The sequence below is a fragment of the Protopterus annectens genome, chromosome 6.part0 (genome assembly GCF_019279795.1).
Source record: "Protopterus annectens isolate FY-2018-M chromosome 6.part0, PAN1.0, whole genome shotgun sequence".
NCBI classification, from domain to species: domain Eukaryota; kingdom Metazoa; phylum Chordata; order Ceratodontiformes; family Protopteridae; genus Protopterus; species Protopterus annectens.
Window position 1 is genome coordinate 1,810,155,445 of NC_056737.1, and position 13,919 is coordinate 1,810,169,363.

The 13,919-nt window shown below is 36.4% G+C and overlaps 1 protein-coding gene across 1 annotated transcript in view; it reads left to right on the forward strand.

Moving 5' to 3' along the window:
- SNX31 (sorting nexin 31) overlaps positions 1–13,919 on the forward strand; it is a 553,376-nt gene that overhangs the window by 217,305 nt on the left and 322,152 nt on the right. Inside the window, exon 4 of the mRNA XM_044073704.1 lies at positions 3,491–3,581. Within this exon, the coding sequence (XP_043929639.1) occupies positions 3,491–3,581 (91 nt within the window). The remainder of the gene's footprint in view (positions 1–3,490; positions 3,582–13,919) is intronic.

Genomic DNA, 13,919 nt, shown 5'->3' on the forward strand with positions numbered 1-13,919 from the left:
AACCTTGGCAACTACAACTCGGCTATCTGCAAGGAAATTCCTGCAGGCTCTGGGTTACATGGCCTCCTGCATCCTTCTCGTACCATATGCAAGACTACATATGAGGAAAATACAATGGTATCTAAAAAGTGTATGGTCTCAGCATTGTCACAGTCTAGACATACTGATCTCCGTCCTGCCTTGTCTTCAAAAGGAATTTTTTGGTGGTCCAAGGCATGTACTCTAAACAAAGGAAAACCCTTCTGTCTGCCTCCTGCCACTCCGATTCTAACCACGGACACCTCAGATTATGCATGGGGAGCCCATTTTCGGGGCAACTGTCTGCAGAGCCTTTGGACAAAGGATCAGAAGCACCTGCATATCAATTTAAAGGAAATGTTAGCCATTCAGAAAGCTCTATTGGCCTTCAGGAATCTTCTACAACCAGGACAACTACTGATACGGACAGACACCACCACAGTTATGTGGTATATAAACAAGCAAGGGGGATCTCATTCCTATCCCCTTTGCAGACTAGCCATGGATCTTTGGAACACAGCTGTAGCTTGCAATCTGGGCCTTCAAGCACAGTTTCTACCAGGGAAGCAAAACCTCCTGGCAGACAGTCTAAGCAGAAACCTTTCGGATCCACACGAATGGATGTTGGACTCTGACATATTCAAGATGATTACAGCAGTCTGGGGATGTCCTCACATAGACCTCTTTGCATCCCACCTCAATCATCAACTACAAATTTTTTGCACCAGGGCTTTCCACGATCAAGCTTGGAAAGTGGATGCTCTATCATTCAGTTGGAGAAACCTCTCGGGATATGCCTTTCTGCCTCTTCCTCTTCTTCCACGGGTATTACTAAAGATCAAGCAGGACAAGCCCAAGATGATAATCTTGCTGGCCCCAAATTGGCCTCGACAGTTTTGGTACCCAACACTGAGAAACCTTTGTCTAGAGCCACCCTGGGTTTTACCACAGATTCCGAACCTTCTGTCCCAACACCAGGGTCAGATTCTACACTCCCATGTAAAAACTCTCAGCCTGGCGGCCTGGTTAATCCAGGATCTTTGATTCATTCTCTCCTACCCAAGCAGGTTATGGATGTTATTTTAGAAGCCAGACGTCCTAGCAGTAGAACATCTTATGCAGGAAAATGGAAAAGATTTTGTTCCTGGATGCAGGCTCAGGATTCTGATCCTCTTATTCCTAACATTCCTCAGATTTTACTTTACCTGTCAGACCTTTTACATAAGGGTCTCTCTTTCTCTTCCATAAAGATACACGCCTCTGCTATTTCTGCTCATTATAATACAGACCCTCCTATCTTTTCCCACCAGCTCATGAGACAATTTCTCAGAGGAGCTAAGAACTTAAGGCCCCCTAGATCTCCTCCCATTCCTGCTTGGGATCTTAACTATGTTTTGGAAAAGCTCACCTTACCTCCTTTTGAGCCTGCTGCCTCATCTGACATCAAGTTTTTATCTTGGAAGACAGCCATCCTTTTAGCTCGGACCTCTGCCAGGAGGGTTTCTGAGTTGCAAGCTCTTATGGCTGTGGAACCTTATATTATTTTTCATCAAGACAGGGTGTCTTTAAGGACTAATCCTACTTTCATGCCTAAGGTGGTTTCCAAAGTGGCTTTAAATCAAACTATTCACTTGCTAAATTTTTTCCCCACTCCTCAAAATAAAGGGGAAAGGATCTTACATTCCTTGGATGTACACAGACAACTACGTTTTTACCTGGACAGAACCAAGGACATCAGGAAATCAGAGCAATTGTTTGTTTCTTATGCTTCAAGTTCCCAAGGTAAAGCCATTTCAAAACAGACCATTTCTAAATGGATTGCTCATGGAATCAGATTTTGCTATTCACACCATGGAAAGCAAATCCCAGGGAGTATAAGGACTCACTCTACCAGAGCTGCTGCCACTTCAGCTGCCTTCCTCAGGGGAGTTCCTACCAAAGACATTTTGGAAGCTGCAACTTGGAGTTCAGTGCATACTTTTTCCAAGCACTACAATCTACCTCTCTACTCTAAGTCTAGGGCAGGCTTTGCTTCTGCAGTCTTGCAGGGCCTTATAAGCCACCCCCTCTACTTTATGACCACCTCCCTTTCTTTCTGCTTTGGGATTCTACCCTACAGTCATGACTGCAACAGTGAAACACGATGAACATAGTACAGTTGTGTACACTTACCATAAATGTAGATGTTAGAGTGTCTTCACTGTTGCAGTCTGGGTTCCCCTCCCTCCTGTCCCCTCTTAATTTTTCTTTTGTGTGGTTCCTTTTTTCACCCTTCTTCTGAGGTGTATTTGCAAAGGGTATGGGACCTTACTTATTTTGGAACTTCTGACATCTGGGGCAAGAAAAACTGGAGAACATGGCGTTGGCTGTCAGCTTTGTACTCCTGGCGCTCTGACGTCAGGGAGCATGGCTGAACAGCTGACGCCAGACCCAGGCTTTGGGATTCTGGCCGACCGAGGACTGCCTGCCGACAGGGGAGAACCCTACAGTCATGACTGCAACAGTGAAGACACTCGAACATCTACATTTATGGTAAGTGTACACAACTGTACTTTCCATAGCATTTGAGTTTATAAATTCTAGGATCCTTTGGGCTAGGGTGTTGGAGCTAGAGTAATGCTCCCAGTCTATGTTTGGGTAGTTGAAGTCGCCCAATATAATGGTGTTTGGAGAGACCTTCATATTTTCCAGTGTTCTCAGGAAGGGCGAGTGGGGTTCCTGGGTTTGGGAGGGTGGTCTGTAGCAGGCTATAAACTGGAAGGCAGTTTTACCCACTGTTAGTTGCACATGGATAGTCTCTGATGCTTTGTGCTGTGCCACCAACCTGGAGTTGTGGGTATCTTTGACGAATATTGATACTCCCCCTCCTTTTGTGGTTCAGTCTAAGTTTTGGGGCCGAAAAGCATGGTATGAGGTATAAACTGGTAGTGCTGGGGTGCTCTTGTGCAGTACTTGCCCACTTGTGTTTCTTTTGGACCACTTGGGCTTCAGTCGTAGTCTAACTGCAGCACTTGTATGCACAACCCACAGCCTGATCACTGATTTTTGTTGGAACCCATGACAGAGGTGACAAAATGTATCCTAGTGGACATGCAAGAAGACTCTGTTGTCAGATACTGTCTGTATTTTCTTGTTTATCAGGCAGATTTCTTATATTTATGCCCTGTGAAAAATCCGGTCTTATTTGCTATATCTAGAAATTTGTAAGGCATGTGTTTGTTACTTACATGCAAGTATTTCCTCCAAGTGTCTTCTATATTTTTGTTATATGATGTGGTCTAGACATTATCGTTTTTCTTCTTAGCTGCTGCTGTTTTATTACATTCAGGCCTAGAATGAGGCAGCACAGATTTGTGAACAATACTAGAAATGTGCATTTTCCTGAATAATGAGCTATATTTGTGGATGATATAAATTGGTATGTTTTTTTTTTCATTGCCTCACTTACCCATATCTATATATATTGTTTCAGCTTGTAGCACATAGGATAAGGTTGTCTCGAGAGTTGTCTGCATATTTTGCATTATTTGTGATCCATGAATATGAAGATGGGAGTTACTCTGGTAAGTACTTAAAAGTCATACCTACAAACAGCTGAAGTTGAGCCTTGTGTCATTTGTTGTGTTAAAAGAAATTTACTGATTTTTTTTTTTTTTTTTTTTATTATTGTCATTGCAAAACACCAGTTTACTAGTTCAGTCCTTAAAAGTGCAGCTTTTTCTAATTTTGATTTAAAGGTTTTCCCTGCTTTAAAGGAGAACTGAGCCTACAGACTGAAAAAAAAACATGTTTATTTTATTTTCTTGATGTTTCCTACATTTTGACACTACTTTTGCACTCTATATACTTTTTTTATATTTTTAACTGTAATTCGAATCTGCCCACATGGGGTCCAGCATCTTGATTATTTTTTTAAGTCTACCTCCAGGTATCCCCCAATGCAGTGTTTGGCTTTAAAATCAAAGCTCCTAAGCTCCTGTCAGTGCATTGACTTTACATGTGTTTTCACATATACCCTTCATTCTTTTAGTCAGTCAGGTTTAAGGACTACAAGTCATGCATAACAAAAGAATGAAAATTGGCCACATTAGAAAGAAAAATAAGTAACGGGCACTGAGAATACTGTTCGGAGTATATATAAAAAAGTATATAGAGTCCAAAAGTGGTGTTAAAATGTAGGAAAAGTCAAGACATAATGAAATAAACATTTTTTTTCAGTCTGTGGGTGCGGTTCTCCTTTAAGAGGAGAACAGTGCTGAAACCTAGCTGTAGCCTGACTAGTTGGGTTACTAGTCTTTCTTTCATTTTTGGTTAGAAAAAGTATATCTGTGAGTAGTTCTTAAACTACAGGGCTGTGTTGATGTGATAATAGATTTACTGAGTATTGTGTCATCTCCTTTCAACACTACAAAGAAGATGATGAATTCCCTTTTCCACTACTGTGTGCCTAATCAAAGTGCATCTTTGGCTAGTATTTTTTAGTTCTTTTTCACTGTCTCTGCTCTGATGGGGGCTTTGCTAGACTGACTTGGTGTTTTTCCCAGGCTTATGGCTTCTTTAATTTATAGATACAGTGGAGCAGCGGGTAGTGTTATTGCCTCACAACAAAAAGTTCCCCAATTAATTTCTTGGCTAGCGTGCCTTCTATGTGGGGTCTCCATGCCTTTCCTGTGTTTGTGTGAGTTTTCCCTAGATGCTGTGGTGTACTGACACATTTCAAAGACATGCAGTAGGTGGATTGGACACTACGTTGGCCATAGCTGTAAGTGTTGTATGGAAGAACAACTCCAGCAGGGGGCTAGCCACCCAGAGGTGTGAGCATTGGCTCTAGATAGTTCTCACTGTTGAAGTGACTCCCCCCAACCCAGTGTGCAAAAATTGAAAAAGGAGTAACTGATAAATGAACAGTTTTTTTTTTATTTTGTTTGTTTCCTTAATGCAGTGACTGCAGAATATAGACGTGGGGCTTCCATGGTTCCACTGAACTGTTCTTGTATAGTTCTACCTCAGCTAGTGAGAAATGCAATAATGATTTGAACTGACACCATGGAATTGAATGATACATGACAGTGAGAACTTCTGATTTAAGAAGTTGTAGTTGACAGGACTGTTTGCTTTTTGCTGTAGTGTGTGGTTTCTATCAGCAAAGAACAACCAACTAGTTAATAGTTGGTGATGGAATTGATTGAAAGCACAGCAACTTCATAAAATAGAACCACATCTCAAAAATTCTAGGATCCTAGTGCCTTGGTCACAGACTTTCTGTCGGAAATCAGAGCAAGTCCAAACCACAAGTTAAATAATACAGTTGGAATCCACCAATTAAAAATGCATAACAATTAAAATCAGTAAATAAGGGTAAACATTTAGCCTTAAAGTGATTTCCAGTTCATATCCAAATCTAGTCCCTTTGTTGTTAAAGTATGAAATTTAATTGCAAAAACTGCTTCTTTATGCTGCAATATTTGTTTCATACTTTCACCATCTTTAACATTAGTATTAGATCGTTGTAAAATACGAATGTGTGTATCAGTTGGCTCAGCATGATGGTATTTGTAATAATGTAAAGCAACAGAACTGCCTTTATTATTTGTAATATTGTGTGTACGTACTTGTATCCTGGTTTTAAACTTTCTCTGGGTCTCACCAATGTAGGTGAGATCACAGGGACAGGCACTTCATTGCATAAAATAATGGCTTCAGTAATACATGACTAAGAATACAGAAAATCAGCACTCAGTTTATTGTTATGGATTAAAGATGGAACAGCATACTGTCAAATAATGCAAAAATACAAAAAAGTGTTCCAACAACAGTAGTAATTCTAGTATTAATTTTCTCATCAGGTCAGGTACCAAAAAAAAAAATCAGAGATTCTTTCCAAATTTAATAGCAAATCTAGGTCTAGTGGTAATAAACCTATCTAGTTCTGTATCTTCTAGTAAAAAAATAGATCCTTTCAAAACAGCATCCTAAACTTATTTAATGCAGTGTATCATATCCCATTGCATAAACAACTGTCATTGCATAAGTACTTAGTGTTGTTATCATAAAACCATTTTTATCCAGTAAAGTTGTCCTGTCAGTATGGTGCACTTCACAGTAAACTGAGTCAACATTTTTTAAAGAATAGCCTCTCGGTAAAAACATAGAAAACAGCCTGAAAGGCTTCAAGCGCAAAAAAAAAAAAAAAAAAAAAAAATCATCTCAGTCACTACAAGAGCTTTTCATTTGAAACAATTCTCCGAAAGACGAAGAATGTAAAGTGTGGCAAGAATAGAATATAGACAAAAACACAGCAACAGCAAAAATATAGCAGCAACACACCAAACAGCCAATGCCTTTCTTCACTTTATTTTAGACCTGGTACCTCGGCAATTCGCCTTCAAGGATCACAATTTACTTGCTACAAAATGTTAGTTTTTATAGTACTTATCCAAACAATTAAGCAATAATTCAATTAATACAAAATTTCTTTTAAAGTGACCTTGTCAATAACAATATTAAATTCTCCACATTTTATAGAGAAAAATACAAACAACAAAATATAATGCCCATTACTTCATTACTCATTCATTTTTAAGTAAAAACTCATTCTTTAAAAAATAAAAATTCATTTTATATACTGAAACATTATACATATTATTCAAAAAAATATAAATACATTTTTTATTATATTGTTTTAAATTATTTTTAAATATTTTTTGAAAATGTTTTCTTAAATATTTTTTTGAAATAATTTTATTGTTTATTCTTATTTATTTCATGTCTTCTAAATCCATCATATCCCCAATTCTAAATTTAAACCATGTGGCCTTAAAGTATTAAACTTAAGAATCATTTTTGTCTCTAATTCTAATAGTTTATTGGTGATATTATCACCAATACAAACAAATGGTCTACCCAAGACTCCAAATCTTAAACTATCACTATTACCTTTATGAATATCCACGAAATGTTTAGCTACTGGACTGAGTAGGTTAGAATTCCGAATGTCTCTCAGATGCTCTAAAATTCTAACTCTGACCATCCTCTTGGTCTGGCCAATATACCAAATATTAGCACAACTACAGGTCAAGGCATATACTACCCCAATAGATTTGCAACTAAAATAATGTTTAGGGGTATGAATAATACCATTAATGGAATTAATATTGACAACCTTATCACAAAGACTACAAGAATTGCACTTAAAAGTACCTGTATTAGTCAACTGTGTCATTCTAACATTACAACAGTTGTTATTCAAAATGTTTTTCAAATTTTTCCCTTTTTGAAAAGAAAAAATGACATGATGGGGGAACAATTCACCTATGCTATCGTCCTCACTCACCAAATGCCAAAACCTTCTAACTATACCAACTAATCTATTAGAGAATGTGGTATACTTAGTAACAAAAAATAATTTCTCCACATTCTTCTCTATTAATGAAGGTCTGCAGGTACCATGTTCAAATATCCTGATGTCTTTGTCCTTCCCATTATTTTTAACCTTTGCCATTGTGTTTTTTAAATGTTTTGCATCATATCCTCTGTCCCTTAATCTCAAAAATACATCATTTAATTCTTCATCAACATCTTTCTGTATACTAGTGTGAGAATGAATTCTTTTAAATTCTCCAAAGGGTAGTGCATTTAACAAATGAGGTGGATGCATGCTAGAAGCATGCAAAAACATATTAACTGAAGTACTTTTTCTGTAAGGTCTAAATTCAATAACATTTTCTCTTATGAACAAAGTCAAATCCAAGTAGTTAATTTCATTCCTATCAATTTCATAAGAGAAAGAAAGACCATGTGTATTATTATTCAAACTTTCAAAAAAATCATAAAATTCATGCATTTCCCCTTTACAAACAAAAATTAAATCATCAATAAAACGCTTGTATAGAACTACCCTGTTCTTAAAGAATTCAGTGGGATAAATGAAACTTCTTTCGAAAAAATCCATGTATATAACAGCATACGTGGGGGCAAAGGCCGCCCCCATAGCTGTTCCCTTGATCTGTAAAAAATATTCTTTATTAAACATAAAATAATTATGCATTAAACAATATTCTAATAATAAGACCAAAAAATTAGTTCTGGGTCCCTCACCCAACATATTATTGATAGCTTCTAATCCCCATCTTTTATTTATATTTGTATACAGTGACTTCACGTCAATAGTTACCCAATAATACTCAGAATTCCACCTTAACTTGGAAATAACATTAATTAAATCATGAGTATTACTAATATGAGCACTGACTTTATTTAGATACATCTTTAACTGAGAATCCAAAAAAATGTTAACATTCTCCATATATGAGCCTATTCCCGAAACTATAGGTCTCCCAGGAGGGTCAACCATATCTTTGTGAATTTTTGGTAGGGCATATAATATAGGGGGAATGGGATCTTTAATATACATCTTCTTAACATCATCATGTGAGAAAAAACCCAATCGTTCACCCTTTTCCAATAAAAATAACAGACCTTCATTATAAATTTTAAGTGGATCATATTCAAGTTTTTTATATTCTTCAGCATTCGTGAGCAATTTGTAAACCATATTGCAATAATTTGATTTACTTAGAATTACCCAATTTCCCCCTTTGTCAGCACATTTAAAAATGTATTGGTCTTTAATGTCTTTTAGATTTTTTAAGGCTTGCCATTCCTGCCTATTAAGGTTAAATTGTTTATTCTCCCCACAAAATTCCTTAAATGATGCCTCAATTTCTTTCAAAATCACCTTTTGAAATAATGTTATAGCTGGTACAACAATAGCTGGAGTAAAATTGCTTTTAACATTCTTAAATTTTGGCATTTCCAATTTGCCATACCCAGTTCTGTAGTTTGCATTACATTCATTTTCAATTTGGCAACTAACTGACATTTCAATATTCTCTTCTAAAAAACTTTCATCATATTCATAATTATATATCGAAACATTCATAAGACTTTCATCCAACTCTGTTTGTTCATTTAGTTCAATTTGTTCAAAATATTCTGTACTTGGTGTTTTCTTATTTACACATTTACTGAAATACACTCTAAGTAACAGTTTCCGAATGAAAGCCTTGACTTCTAAATAAATATCAGCATATGTCGGAAAGAAAGTGGGAACAAACTTGCTCCCTTTGTTTAACACACTAAGCATGTCAGTGTCCAAATGCAAATCGGACAAATTTATGAAGGCGAATTGCCGAGGTACAAGGTCTAAAATAAAGTGAAGAAAGGCATTGGCTGTTTGGTGTGTTGCTGCAAGAATAGAATATGTCTATGAAAGAAGACACTAGTTATAGTTGGCTTACAATAAAAGTGGGAAGAATAGAATATGTCCATGAAAGAAGACACTAATTGTAGTTGGCTTACAATAAATTCTGGAGCTTACCTCAGATTGCATCATACCAAACCTAGATCTGAAAAAAAATACCATAGTGTTACAGATTTCAGAATGTAAATTTATGTCATAATCATTAGAATTTTTAAAAGGAACAGTATTTAAATAATCTGTATAAAAAAAATAGCAAGCAATTTAAAAAAGCATAAATAAAACAGATTGCTAAAAAATCATAAATTAGCTTAAGATGGTGAAAAGGAGGCACTCATGGATGCACCTTTAATTTGTCGAAAAAACTGACTTGGAAAAAAAGTTGTTTTCAAACAAAAAGTAAGTCATTTTGTACAAAAATGTGTAAATGAAGAATCAGTGAATAGAAAATAATATATAATGCATTTTAATTCACAGATATGAATTATGCTAGTGTATAAACTAGTTACATCAGATATAACCCAGAATATACATGGGGTCCAGCTAATGCCACTCTGCTTCTGTAATAACATTGTAGAATTTTTAATATATGAAGAAAGAGTTAGTACCTTGGGGAACAACAAGTTTTTACCTCTTTGCAGTGCTTCTAGAAATGTCTGATAATCCGAGACAGTTGGTTTACTTGGAGGCTAGGAACCCCTGATATACTCCAAAACCAGCCAGAGACGCAAAAGACAAGTACAGGTACCTTCCAAAACTTCCTTAGATAAAATTTATCTGAGAAAGGTACCAGGACGAATGAGCTAGTATCTCACTTTATTTAAATATGCTTTTTTATTGTTTTTAAGTGTAAGTTTGTTAATAAACCTTCCAAAGGAACTCTTATCCATACTGTACTGTTGCTTTTTCTGCTGGTCGTTCACCTTTTTGCTGGATTACTGGTTTGTCTTTTGAACCCCTGATATACCTTGGGCAGACAAAATGGAGGGAAGTATAGTTTTAGGTAACAGCGGTTTCTTACTTTTCTTTCTTTTTTTTTAAAATAAAAGAAACATTTCAATAAGTGCTGTGTGTATTGCTCCTGAGCATATAAATATTCACAGTATTGGGCTTCTCCTTAAGTAGTAACATCATAAAACATTATGTGTAATAACAGGCTTGAGGGTTGGTATAATGGCTATGGTATTTACCTCAAAGTCACAAGGTATATGGTTTGATTCTCACCTTTGAAAGGGAAATTGGCTAGGCCTAAAATGGCCCACAGGAGCAGCTAGGGTAGTACTCCTGTAATATAATTAATTTTATTTGCAAGTATTGTTCATAATACATAACCATATTTTATGTCTGCAAGTTTAATAACATAATTGTCATTTGTTTCCTAATCAAGTTGTAAGAAAAGTATCCGGCTTCAAAAGATGAGGAAGCACATTTAATGCCGTTCAAACATAATAGACCTATTTCTAAACGGTAACATGAACTTACTATTTTGACCATTCATTAACACTGGGAGAAGTAACAAATTTATATTCAGAATCACATGTAAAAAAATCCTGAGAGAAAATAGAATCCTGTGAAACAGAATTTTCAGAAAGAGGAAAATTTCTTCAGGGTTTAGGTTTGTAGAAGTGTTAAAAAAATCTTTCAGCTGCAATCACCAACGATTCCTGGCCAAATATGCTGTAAATCTGAAGTCTAGGTAAATTGGGCACAGATTTAAATGCCCAAGAGTCAATAGCTCAAAAACCGGGTCAAAAATATCTCTTGAAATATTATAAATTATTTTTTTCTGACTTTAGTTAGAGAAATGTCTTCTGAAAAAAATGAGTGTGGTGAACATAATCATTACAGATGAGATCAAACGTTACCCTTTTAATGGTAATGTTCTGTCCATGATTCACTCCTTCCCAGACTCTGTTTTTAAAACTTCTGTTATTGCAAAAATTGCTTCCAGGGTTGTCGTTCTCTTCTACTATAAGATTCACTTAATCCATTATGTTGTCTGGAGCTGCTAATGTTCAAAGCATTCATGTTTGCAGCACACAAGCAGCTAGAGGAATGGGACATGCTCTCTGTTCTACCATTACCTGTGCATTGGTAGCAATGAACCTGCTGGTCATATGTTGGCACATGACCAGTACAGTTATTATTGTCCTTAATGCTCTGGTGTTTGTTAAAAAGAAACATTATTTGCTGCATAGTCGACACCCTAGTTTGATTTTTATTAATTCCATTTCCTTATTTTCAGTACTGTTTGAGTATCTGATTAGGCCAGACCAGCAGGCTTTAAATCCTCTTATAGGTTCAGTCCCATTAGGTATGCACTTTCGTTGGCTGAGACTGGAGTGGGGGTGGTACCAGAGAGCTGTAGGAAGGAAATAATAAGCTGTTGGGAAAATCAGTTCTTGTAAAAAGAAAGTTGGTGATAACAGTATTGAGTCTCTCTGATACAGGTATTTACCTTCTGTTACACTACCTGCCTGTCCTAAAAACAAGGCTGGGATTTACTGCTGGCCAGTGGTCATTTCATTATGCAGTGTTTAATCTTGAGAGCTGGCGAGCACCACTGAGTTGTTGTCCGTTTCAGCTGTAACTCCTGGCAAAGGACTCCTGCTACTCCAAAAGCTTAAGTGCAAAACCTGTCTTGAGTTCAATGTAAGATATTTTAACACATCTGTGTTATAGTGTGTTTCTATGTTAGTGGATCAACATGGCATTTATTTATTTTTTTACCATCAATTATTTCCTTGAGATGTTGAGTGTCATTGCACTGTCACGATAGGCAATATACCCGGTCAAACATTCATCAGATGCTGTTAGTTACTTTTTCAAAGAATGCCAGAGAATTCAGAAGGCAAGATCTCCCTCCTCTTTGGCAAACCTGTACTGTCCCAGATCAAACAGAAGGTCCCCTGTAAATTTTACATTACCCTATTGCTGGTTGATCATTTTATTATGTATTTGATACTGTGTTACTTTCCCATTTTCACTTTGTCTTTAATTACATTAGAAAAGTAAACATTATTATTGCTTTCAGTGTCTGATACCAAGCTTAGTTACTTGTTGTATATAGAATATTTGATAGCAAAAGTATCCAGTTTCTGTACTTAGACTTGTTTTTAGGCCTAGGGTAAGTTTTTGAAGCTACGTAAGACCTCTCTTTTCTGTTATATATCTTGCTAATTCTATGAATCCACCAAAAGAGTTTTGTTCTGAATTTACCTCCACATTTATCAGTGTGTTCATTAATGCAGAAGTTAATACGTAACTCACAAACAGTATTCTTAGCAGACTTATTTGGATCTCAATCTGTTTTCATAAGTATGGCATTAATATATCATAGTTTCCACTGATAAAGTCTAGAGAGATTTATTTATGAGTGAGTTAATGTTACTGCAATGCTAAAAATGATGGTATCATGATCTACATTAATTACAGAAGGTGAAACCGAAGGATGGACAGTAAAAAGATTCTGTTTGTTGGTATGGTATCATAGATACATATTAGGCTATTGATCCTCGAGGATCTTTAGAGGCTTGGCAATACAGTTGTGTGATGCTTTTAGACCTTATATTTTAAGTAGAAATAATCCAAAGACAAGCAGAACATTTACATTTTGCCCCTATCCACAAAAGGCCAAGAGTACTAAACCAGGGAAGACTTTGCTGTTACCCATCCATTTGTCCAGACTACATTTGAATAGTGTAAGGGTAAGTACTTTGGAATAATCTTCCTCTCCACATAAAACAAAGATATGATATTCTGTGGGATATGTATATATCCCTCCAACACATTCTGTTTATATTGCAGAAAAGCTTAGAATATCTTCTGAGGGTATTTCTGTTCTCACTGGACTTGTGAATGTGCAGATAGGGTCTATTGAGTTCTCTGTACGTGAGGTAGAGATCACCCCTCAGTATCCTGTATGCCATCAAGAAGAGAGAGAATACTTTGAGATGATTCACATATTTTTTATGATTTAGACCCTTGATTTTCTTAGAAAGAAAGCATTGTTGGGCATTCAAGTTGTATCAAATATTTGGATAGACATATACTGAAGGGGCAATTACTTTCAGTGATCGGCCTGATGAGTGTGGAGTACAATGGAATGATCACATTCCTGCACCTGGATGCGACATATCCTTAGTGATAAGCTGTGTAATGAAAAAGTGGATATGCAGGACAGTTTGTTGTCCACATAAGTTCCCTGGTCATTAATTATTGAATCAATTTTCAGGGATATGTTGTGAATGTGATAGTTACAAGGGATGTCTTGCTTGCTGAAGGATGCTATTGTACATTTCTTGGTAATCTGTTTTAGTTCTTGGTTTTGACATCAGCTATTGGTTTGGGAAAGGCCTTCTTGGAGGATATTGGAGCTGTTTGAGGGGTTTTATGATAGCACCAAGTTTATAGTCATCTGTAAACTTGGTCAGCCATAAACCCTTAACAGTAGCTTTGACCTCTGAGAAGTAAATACTGGAAAGGAGTGGCCCAAAGGCTGAATCCTGAAGTTCACCACTAGTGACAGGTCTTTTGGAGATGAAGATAGAGCAGCCTACCCTAATTTCCTAAGTTTGTTTCTAAGCCAATTTGCTATCCAACAAGTTACACAGGGATTGACATTTAGCTGGGATAGTTTATC